Raw genomic sequence first — 11,365 nt, 5'->3', positions numbered from 1 at the left:
GAAGACAGCACAGTAATCTTTATTACCACACAAAAAATAGTGTAATAAAAACTATTGCATGACCACGTTTGGCACATATTTTTTGTGAAATCCCTTTCTTGGTTGAAAAGTACACTAACTGAACTTTTTTAAGGCAATAACATAGTATCAAAAATTGTAAAAAGAGCAGGAAAGGATAGCCCCTAAACATCCAGCCACTATGACACAATAGAAAATTCGCAAGAAAAAATGATTTAGCATGACATCAGATGCGAGTTGGTTACTTATTTTTAAGGAAGAACATACCAGACTGGCTGCAAATGGTCATATCAAGCCATCAGGAATCAAGCGGCAACCAAAGGCCGGGTCTACCTTGGACAACGGCCCTAAGTTTGTGATGCGTCTATATGCACACCAACACTGCTCTTGGGTGTGGTTCACTTCGTAGCAGACAGTGTGTGAGAGCTATATTTACCTACCAGTAGCCAAAGGCATGTGAATTGCTGCGTTGTATATACATGTTGAACTTTTCAGTTCACATTTTTGGAAAATTTCGCTGACTATTATTCGGTGTTAATTTCACTGCCCAATTTTCAGTTTTTCCCAGAAAATATTTCAGAGCCGAGTTTGCAGTGTTCTTTTCAGTGAACATTACTTTCTAAGGATGAATTTCCAGCTTTTATCAGTGATATAATATGGTATTCCAGTGTGGTCTTTCTGCCAGCCCATGCATTCGGTTTAAAAGTAATTGGCACACAAATGATCATCATTAAAGCTGTACTTGTAGAAGGAAATGCTATCGTCATTAACAAAAGTAACGGAAGTTAAATGATGCAACCATATCATACAAAATCTCAAGTGGAAGCTGACTTCCAAAAGGTGGGTAGTAATGCTGTCGTTGAATTGTTAGGTTGGTTAGAGCGAGGACGAGGCATCATGTGGTCTGCGTGTTGGCGGCAGCAATGGAACTTCCGCTGAACAGTCGCAGTTTCCGGAAAATGACACTTTTTCCTGACACATATACGTTGTTTCGCACCAGTGTCCTTATATGGCAGGTGGTAACAGTAAACAGTGATACACTAACAAATAGGATGCCTGGCAAGGAGGTACGTGGAACCTCCCCGGTATGCAGAAGCAGCATGTAAGGTAGCGGAGCTATCAAAATGCCCAATTGTGCTACTTCATCCAAAGGTACCCCATTTCACTAGGCCCGTGGCTGCTGGTTTAATTACTTCGTTAATTTTCCTCTCTGACTGAGTGAGACTCCTATTGAACAGCTAGCTGGCTGTGGCATGCATGCCATGGATACAAATTATTTCCAGTTAAACAGAATTTTCAAAATTAGATTTGGCATACTTTTATCATTTTTTTTAAACCACAAAGTCCAACCCCTACTTATATTCAAAGCCACAAATGAGAAACTGAGCACCGAAGAAAACAACCTCACACTACACGTGTGGGATAAAACAGAGAATTTCGTAGTTCTATGTGCTTAATCTGTAGTTGGTGCTTTGTGTCTGCATCTCCTTTTTTCGTAACCAGACTGGCATGCTTTTCCTTAAAAATTATTCAGTCCTGAAAACAACTGCTGTACCTTGCAGTCAATTACCCCTCAGTTCTCTTTGTTCAGCCAGTCATCTAATTGCTGATCCCAGGGAATAACTTCGGCATTACTGAACCACAGTTTGATTTCCTTCTTCGAGCTTTCCAGGGAGTCGCTGCCATGGACAACATTCCTACAATAAATAGAATCAAGAATTAGATCACACTGTTAGCGTCGCATTTCAGGAAAAGAACTGTGCAGCAGTACGTACAAGCACTTCTACTGATGCCATAAGCAACTAGTCGAAACTGCCTGTTTTGTAACGCAAAAATACAAGTAGCGTATCAATGAATGAAATGCTTGACAAAACTGAGGTAGTGCTAAAGCTGTGTCTTCTCTAGAACACTGTACTTCAGTTACAATTACCATTTTAATTCTTCCTGGAAATCCGGAAGGCCCATTTATGGTTCGGTTTCAAAATGAAATCTAACCATGCTCCGTTGTTCAGCAGTCTACATATTTTGTTCTTCCAGGTCACTCTGTCTCATGATTAAGGTCAGGACTGGTACACATTAATCAATGCCCCAACATGACATGAAAAGTCTACTTTTTGCTGTACCCACCAGTCTGCAATGTTTGTAGCCCTTAATACAACTGTAGGAACACCTGCATTTGCAAATGTAAAGTACACAAGTGCACTGCATGCAAACTGATGGAAACATGGATGGACTGTAAATGTCAATAATGAAAGTAAGGTCCTTTCCACAATTTCACTAATCCTGCACAAAATACACGATTCACATGACAGTATTACTTTTGTCCACATGTCTCCATACATCATGCATAGCTGCCACACCCAGATTAATGTTTTCGAACCTGTGATTCATGTATAAGCACAGGTTAAACAAAAACTGAGCAGGCAGACGCATGTGACTGTAGTGTACATATAAAACATCCTGGGGATTTTTTCTGTGAGAATAAAGTATATTGACCTTGTAACATATCAACCTTTGTCTGCAACAGAGTAAGCCACATGACAAAAAACTGATCAGCGATGCACACCACAGAGCATATGCTCAGTATGCATCCCACTGCACAGTCTCCAACTACAGGACATCTGCTTTACTCGCAAGGCAAAGAGAAAATTCATGTGGGACACTCTCTGTTCCGCATGTATGCACGCAGCCATAAGATCTGTATAATTTTCATCTGCGTTTGGTGTTTGAAACACCCCCGCAAGGAAAAATTCATGTTTGGCCACAACGTCCAGAGAGTAATTCATAAATCAACAAAAATGAAATTCTTGAACAAAGCCATTAAAGGTTTCACTTTCTATGAGATAGCTGTCTCAATAAGTGCAGTAACCTCAAGGAACTAATCAAGTCAGCCCATTTTACACTCAGGTGACTAGGTTTCAAATGCCTGACCCTCGAAATAACATCTCAAAGCTGCACCATACGCCGAAAAGGGTGCCATAATGGACCCTGAATTATATTCCGACCTCTTTAAGTTCATTCAATAAACACTTTTCAACGAAGCGCTTTTAAATCCTGGCACTTTGCACCTCTAAAATGTGGCGTCTTAAGAGGTCCATGACCGATTAACAGCCTTGGCCACTTAGCAAACACTGTGTTCCATACAACAGTTTTCCGTCTTAAACCATGTACACATTTCATTCACTATTCAAAACTTATACTGCACTTAAAAAAACCTCGAGATACAAGCTTGGGAAGCACTTATGACGAAGGAGGCCATGAGGATGATGCAGCTTGTGTTGACATTTATACACCTGTCACACTGCCTACTTGTAACTCCCTTGAACTTCCCTAACCTAAAGGAGCATAAGGAAGTTTTGCCTCAAAGGAGTCATCGCTGTGCCACACAGCCTGTAAAGAGCTTCACAGGGAATCAGCCAGGAGCCCATTAGGCGCTGTTCGTTCAGTACAAATAGGGTGCCTCGGTGGGCCAGCGCCACTGTCAGGGCAGAGGCACTGCTCCTGCTGGCTACATGTCGAGTCCCACTCCCCCGTTCAGCCGCAGTGTAGCGGTGGACCATTAGTAACAGAAATTTGTGGTACTGCATGGAATTCTGTGTTCTTGGTGCTTTATACTAGAGATTGTTGAAACAGTGAATTGCAGTTAGTCACGCAAAAAGAGGTAATATTTATCTGCTCATATTCTGAGAAACTCGGTGCCTTGTGAACAGCCGTACCTTCGAGCAATGAATGCAGCGTATTTCTTCACAATTCGTTGACCTGGATATTCAAAATTACAAACACTTTTTCAATAATCACGATAAGTTAATTCCAGCTGCAGCAAAGCCACTCCTCTCGCTCCTTCCCCGTGGTATAAAAGAAAAGGTGGAAAGTTGTGCAAAAGGGCTCCTGCTATTGACACTGCGACCACAGCATGAGTGAAACTCGTCTGGCGTGTTTTCGTGCCGGATGTACCAGAGCTTCTTTTTTTTTTTTTTTTTGCTGACAGCAGCGAGGATGACGAATTTATTAAAGTGATTGACGACTCTGAACGACCAGAGCAGATGGTTTGGCAGAAGCGTTCGAGGAAGGCAGCCTTTGTTCCTCCAACTTCCCTCTGACAGCTTAACCTAGTGAGTCTGCAGACTCAGCACAAGTGAAATAATGAGCCGCCTAGGGTTGTTGGGCTTTTTGATCAAATTCTGCAGTTATGCTGCCCGAATTAAGCAGGGGGTATAGGGTAGCATATCTTTCCTGGCCCGCACCAATTTTGCGTTTCTGCGTTCCTGTGCTTGCTGCTAGGATAAATGGCTGTTCACTGGCAATTACGCAAGCTACGGTGCCGATTTTTGCTCTACATGCTAAGAGTGTTCTTTGTGCGGCGGCGTGAATGTGGATACATCAACATATGCCACTAAATGAGCATGTGCAAGAAGTTCATTGCGCACGACAGCATCTGAGATGTTGAAATTGAGTACGGCTTAGGAATGCCTTTTCTTTGAGTCAGTTTCAGTTTAGACACTATAAACATATGCTGCGTCTTCAATTATTTTTGCCACGTGTGATAGCAAGTGATTTTGAAATACTGACAGCATGTTTCCACGGAAAGGAATATATGACAGGGATTTCAATCATTTTAAGAAGAAATATTAGTACTTTACTCGTTTGCAGGAAGTGCTTTCCTTTCCACAACCACTGATCGGCTGAGTTCTAAAAGATCAAAGTGAGCTAATGGTTGTTGGTTATGCTGATGGCAAGGATACTTCGATTTAAAAGAGCTGGTTACAGGCTGATTCCAACAGGTTTCAGAATAGCGGCCTGAGGGGCGAGTTGGTGCATGATGAAATGAACGGCTGCGCAAATCAGGACACAGACAAGAAAGAGACACCACATGCGCACACTACCAACTGTTCATTCTAAGGAAAAGTGGCATATTTAAACAGTTCCGCTCAAGCATGATACTCATCCCATTATCACTTCGAACCCAGCACATGGTATGAAAAGCCGCTACATCAGGTTAACAGACTATATACTGCAGATTGGACTAACAGATCAAAGGAATTAAAAACGGAAAAAAGGGCCATCTCTTAGCAAAAGCAGTGTCAAACAATCGTAGCAACAGCAGAGTCATACAGGAGAAGCAAAAGCAGTCAGACTGCTTTTGCTTTTGCTGTTTAAATATGCCACTTTTCCTTAGAATAAACAGTTGGTAGTGTGCGCATATGGTGTCTCTTTCTTGTCTGTGTCCTGATTTGCGCAGCCGTTCATTTCACCAACAGGTTTCTTAGTGAATCAGTCACTTTTAATCATTTTCTCCTTCCTCGCTTCGTTATCTCTTGTGAACAAAAGATGACACTGGTCCGCAAGTAACATGAATTGCCAGCTATGAGTCAGCAAGATCCCATCGCATCGAATCATCCTTTAGCTGTCAAAATCATCTAGAAGAAAACTCATCGATGTGCATTATTTTGTTGCTGATCGAGCCACTAAAGGAAGAAATTGAGAAAATTAACTGCGAAAAAATTGTTATTGCTGATATTACTGCAAAACTGTCAATGTGAACAGTATTTACATTCAAACGAGAGTCATCTAATACTTACCAATTCAGCTACCTGCGCACTTTATATTACAAATAAAAAGGAAAACGAAATAGCTGCGGCCAATTTTCAGTGCAGCCAGCTCACTGGGGACCACAACTCATGACAGCTCGTCGGTTGCCATGCTGCTGGAACGACCACATCACGCACGAAACAGACTGAAAACTGCCACAACATTACTGCAACGAGCAAAACAAAATGCACAGTACGCGACCGGCGCATGGGCCCAACATGCCGTCACAAGACGAAAACGGCGCTGCAGGGTGGTGCAAAAGGTGTCCCCACCCTGAAAGCAAAGCTGCTGGCATCGAATCACCCCAAGTACAAACACATAAATGCATAACATTCAAAGTGCGATTATTTTGTTAAAAAAGAAAGCATTTTGCAAAAATCAAACGAGCATGTTCTCAGCACAGCACTTCTGTCCGCTCTGCTGGACACCATGTGTGGCACTGTGCAATGCTTGTGCAATGAATTGCAAATCAGTGAATTCTCCGCTCTGATGCTTCGCTTGCGGACACTGTGTGAGTTGCCCGAACGCGTCATTCATCATAGCACTACACTGCATGGAGTAGTGCCCTATGGCTACAGGCCCAAGTATGCGTGCAACACATAAAAAAAAAAAAATGGGCAGCCAAGGCAAGCCGTCAAGCACCTAATCTGTGTATAGTGCAAACGCTGGAACTAAGCATAACTAACCGAGCTGGAATATTATTTATGAGGTAAACAACTAGTATAATTACTAGTAAAGCTATGGAAGAAAAATATCATTTATTTACTCGACAAGTAAGGCAAACTGTAAATGAGATTACTCCCTTCACTTTTCAAGGGAAGTGATCAACCTCCCTTTGCTAGAAACTTCCTTAAACTTCCTTCGTTTAAGAACTGCCATTTGACACGATGTATGTGCATCTCCCCTGAGATAAAAATTGCCTTGGTTGAAAGGAGTTCAGCCATGCTCATGTAACAGGGGTATAAGTCACCAGTTGTCCCCAAAAACGCAAAAGGCGCCCGTGTGCTGTACCATGTCAGTGCATGTTAAAGACCCCCAGGTGGTCGAAATTATTATCCACAGACCTCCACCACAGCACCTCTTTTTTCTTTCTTCTTTCACTCCCTCCTTTATCCTTTCCCTTAGAATGGTGGGTTCCCAATGAGATATGTGAGATATGTGAGACAGTTACTGCGTCATTTGCTTTCCTCAAAACCAATTTTCAATTATTTGCCCAAAAGGCAGATGTCCTGACAGCCAGCTGGTGCAGAAGATAGCCTAAAATTTAAACATGAGAGACCTTTCCAGTGTCGCCATACTGCTCGGTTTGCTGTCTTGTGCACCCAGCGCTAACACTGCTGCCCAGGGAGCGCCTGGTAGCACCAGGTGTACAAAATAGTCCAGCAAACTATATGCAGACACCTAGGTTGCAAAAGCCTATAGTTTCATCGTAAACATTTAGTGGTTTACTCTAAGAAAATTCTTGTTGACCGTGAGAAGTAGTGCACAAAGTAAGAAGAAAAACAAATAATGTTGCAATGATCTGATACACATGCACTGTTGGCAGAGGCTGTCTTGCAAAAGGACTAAGGCCATTTGCAAAGCTGCTTTAGAATTTTTACACACTTTGACAACGTATGCCTACAGAGAGCTGCCGTGGTGGCTAACTGGTTATGGTGCCCGGCTGCTGGCCCGAAATGCACAGGTTCGATCCCGGCCGCGGCGGTCGAATTTCGATGGAGAAATTCTAGAGGCCTGTGTACTGTGCGATGTCAGTGCACATTAAAGAACACCAGGTGGTCGAAATGTCCGGAGCCCTTCAATACAGCGTCTCTCAGTCTCTCATAGCCTGAGTCGCTTTGGGACGTTAAACTCCCATAAACTAACTGACTAGTATACCTGCGGAAATTAATGCTGGTTCATACATCCAACACTCCGTGAAGTCTATGCTAGGACCTCAGAAAGAACGACTTTTATCCAGAGGTTTAATTTATGAACTAACTTCCTCGGAAAAACTGCTGTATTGAATGGTGCGCAAGTTCTGAGCATGAAAATGGATCACACAGACTAATCACCGAAAAACACATGATGAAGCAACAACAGCCTATAATCTCACGAAGTCCACGTGCACGCAGCACGCTTCACTGCTTATGTACTCTCTCTGCCTTCTTTGAAGAAACACTGAGCACAACTCCATCCAGTATTTGTTCTCAGTAAAAATTGATACCATGAAACTTTGAGAAACTGCTTACATCTGGAACAGAAAGTCCCCTTTCCTTCCAGTCATTAGAGAGGCCCAACAAGTGAATGCATTGTAACAAGAAGCTAAAAAAAAAAAGGAAAGCTGAACTGCATTCTGAGAGACAAGACAGCAACATACCTGCCAGTAGCAATTCCGTAATCGCCTCTTATGGTGCCAGGACATGACTTCAGAGGGTCTGTGGCACCAATGATGTCTCGTGCTCTTTTGACAATGTCTTTACCTTCCCAAACCTGAGAAAGAGGTCATGAAGTATTTCAGTGCAAAATAATAAGAACTGAAGTCCACTTTTGCAGGCATTCATAAATAAAAAAAAGGAAATCTAGGAAAGTTGTACCCACAAATCACTAAACCTCCACAGCTACCAGCAGTCATCAATTGGTTAGCCAACAAAATGTTCCCTCTGGTTCTGAGACTGTAGGCGGTACTCATATGACATTGCAACAAGCAAGGCAAATCAGATCAAAAACTTTCTGTTAAATGCCATCTTCACCATCCTTCCTCTACAGAACAAATATGTGGTTTCCCTAGTTGCACTATATTCATGCCATGCATGTAGAGAAGCTGACAAAACAGATGTACATGTGTAGTTGCCCTTTTTTTTATTGTGAATTGGAAATTGGGGGTTTAACACCTCAAAGCGACACATGGGCTATGAAGGATGCCGCAGTGGAGGGCTCTGAATTAATCTAGACCACCTGGGGTTCTTTAACATGCTCTGACATTGCACACGGGTGTTCTCACATTTCACCTCTATCAAAATGCAGTCACAAAGACTGGGGCTCTACCCTGCAACCTTTAATCAGCAACCAAACGTCAAAGCTACAGAGCCACTGTGACAAGTCACTTTCTTACTCGTACGCGTCTGTTTGTATGCATGTACTTTTAGATGCATACAGTATGCAGGTAGTCTTTATTTCTCGCTTCCACAATCGTCTCACTACCCACCTATTTTTTTTTCGCTTTCTGCATGACCCTCTACCCTAACCTTTTATTTCCCATCAGCCACTGTTCAGGCACCTGTGGGGTATAAGGCAGTTTCGGCAACGAGCAACAACTCTTCCTTTTTATTACGCATAAGTAAACCCCAATATTATATTAGGTAGTGTTCAGTTTTCACGGGTTTGGAAAATAGTTATGAGTGCACGGTTCACTTGTATGGAGAAATGCACTTTGCTGAGACAACGTGTGCAGCACAAGTCAAATCAGAAGTGATGAATTGAGCCCAGTGATTCAAGCCTAATTTTACTTCTCTACAAAATATGATTCTTTAATGAGTTGTACAGCTGTTCCATGCCAAAAGCGCAGTTAATCTAGATTTGAAATAATCACACTGGAGTAGACTTTCATCCATATATCTGAACCCCCCCCCCCCTAATTTAAACTGCGGCTTTGAACCCACTAGCATGAAAATCATTCCCCTTGACTCAAGCTCTAAATCATTTGAACGAATTGTTAGTCCTCTTGAGCTCTAACTATCGAAAGCTCATCACTGCTCATCAAACATACAACTGGCCAAAATAAAATGTTCGTTAGCTTGCACTAAGGCAGACATTCCCAACTTTTCATATTACTGCACACAGATTTGGTACAGCATAACTTTAATCCCCAACTGAAAAGGAAGACAGGTCAACGCCTGAATCCATGAATGTGAGGTGCAAATTAGAATAAACGAATAAGACGAGCTCTTACCATGATAACGATGGGCCCCATTTGCATGTATTTTATGAGGGCAGGAAAAAATGGTCGTTGAGACAACTCTTCATAATGCTTTTTTAAGGTTTCTTCTCTTGCCTGCGCAGGTAAAAAATCAAAACCAATATAACATCTTTAAGTAGATTGTAGCATAGAAAGACGACACAAACACATTTGCAGCGGCCGCAATATTATGTGCAGTATGCAGTCACGGAACAGCGCTTTATTTGGTACACTAGAAAAGAAATGGCACATTTAGCTGCCCGTCGTGGCAGCATCTCAAGAATGCGAAACACTACACATCAATGCATAGCTAAAGCTAAGACTGCATATAAGCTATCGTCACATGCAAGGTGAACACAAAAGCGCAACGCGCAAAACACCAAACAGAGAACATGAACCAAAACTGCAAGAGGAAATCTTCGCGCATTCGATAAAAATAAAATCTGTCCATTATCTAATTAGTAACCTGCATGCACGGTAGCACATTGTGCATCCGCACGCCACACAGCTCCTGCAGCCAATCGAGCACTACAAGAAAACGAAAAGCTTTCGTATCGTTTCAGTGCAGTACGAAAGCACCAGCCAGCATACTGACCTGAAGAAACTTCATAGCCACTAATTTGAAACCATTCTTTTCAAATCGGCTCACTACTTTGCCGATCAGCCCTCTTTGCACGCCGTCCGGCTTCACGATGATGAACGTCCGTTCGCGGAAAGCCCGCACGGCGGATGACATGGATGCGAAGAGGGACATAAGGATTCCTACGACCATTGCCGATCCTGTGTCCTTTTATTGTCGCTAAAGCTGTGCACAAATTGCGCCCGCCGGTTCGATTAAAACAGAAACCACGCGGAGACCGGCAAGAGCAAACCCGATACTCCGGCGCCTTCGGCTCCGCGTGCAGGCGTGCGTGCGTGCGTGCGGATGACAGAATCCTTCCGTCGTAAGGGGTTTGTCTCTACGCTATAGAATATAGTGCATACTTGTTCATTAAATAGTAATTTACTAACACGTATATGGATTGATATGAAGCCTTCACTTAAAGCATATACAATTTCTGCGTTAAAATCACATTTAAAACTAGTATCATAGCGTAATTCCAGTGTCGTAGGTCGGAGGAATACGCGGAACGCTGCACAGGGCAATGGCACAGATGACGGGGATACGCCAATTCTATCGAAACCATGGCTGGTTGGGCCCTGTGGTAGCTGGTAACGCAAATATTTGTAATAAATAATAAACGAAGAAAAACGAGAGCAGAAGAAAAGATATAGTGCGGGATCTTGTTTAACTCAACAGAGGTTTTTGATATAGCAGCTTCTTTATTCTGTGAACGGGTGCGATTGTGTACGATTTATGTGATCTTAATATTTTTGCTTTATAGCTTCCATACAATAATTCTACTGAAGAGTATGTAAATATCTTTCCTCAGTACTGTGCAGTGAACGGTCCACTTGTTAAAAATAGGGGGGGAGCAATTCCTCTGCCCGAATTTGGGCGAAATCAGGTTGATCGTTTTAACAGTTAAATGAATTTATTTTATATGTGTTCTGCTGCGTGCAAAGGGTGTGTTGCGCAGCTGGTTGCAGCGCTCATGTACCCATTTTAATAATGTTCAATCTATATCGAAGCCGCCGCGGCGGCTCAGTGGTCATAGCGCTCGGCTGCTGACCCGAAAGACGCGGTTTCGATCCCGGCCGCGGCGGGCCCGTGTACTGTGCAAAGTCAGTGAACGTTAAAGAACCCCAGGTGATCGAAATTTCCGGAGCCCTTCATTACGGCGGCCCTCATAGCCTGACTATCCTTAGAACATTAAATCC

General features: G+C 42.8%; 1 protein-coding gene across 1 annotated transcript; it reads right to left on the bottom strand.

Moving 5' to 3' along the window:
• On the bottom strand, positions 1 to 10,688 carry LOC144129201 (nucleoside diphosphate kinase-like). The gene is made up of 4 exons (XM_077663189.1): positions 10,140 to 10,688; positions 9,539 to 9,640; positions 7,967 to 8,079; positions 1 to 1,715 (listed from the first exon to the last, which is right to left on the bottom strand). Exons 1-4 carry the CDS (start codon positions 10,314 to 10,316, stop codon positions 1,592 to 1,594), a joined length of 516 nt encoding a protein of 171 aa, XP_077519315.1. The 5' UTR covers positions 10,317 to 10,688; the 3' UTR covers positions 1 to 1,591.
• Positions 10,689 to 11,365: the final 677 nt, after the last annotated feature.

This window comes from Amblyomma americanum, chromosome 4 (assembly GCF_052857255.1).
Source record: "Amblyomma americanum isolate KBUSLIRL-KWMA chromosome 4, ASM5285725v1, whole genome shotgun sequence".
Lineage (NCBI taxonomy): Eukaryota > Metazoa > Arthropoda > Arachnida > Ixodida > Ixodidae > Amblyomma > Amblyomma americanum.
The sequence above is the reverse complement of the archived record's forward strand: the minus strand, read 5'-3'. Positions and strand labels throughout refer to the sequence as shown.

Excerpts from the sequence above, each read along its gene's own strand:
- LOC144129201 (XM_077663189.1), bottom strand. The coding sequence starts at position 10,316 with ATGGTCGTAGGAATCCTTATGTCCCTCTTCGCATCCATGTCATCCGCC. Across the intron at positions 8,080-9,538 it reads TGGGGCCCATCGTTATCATG|GTTTGGGAAGGTAAAGACAT; the intron begins GTAAGAGCTCGT and ends CCTCTTTCTCAG. Across the intron at positions 1,716-7,966 it reads TACGGAATTGCTACTGGCAG|GAATGTTGTCCATGGCAGCG; the intron begins GTATGTTGCTGT and ends TATTTATTGTAG.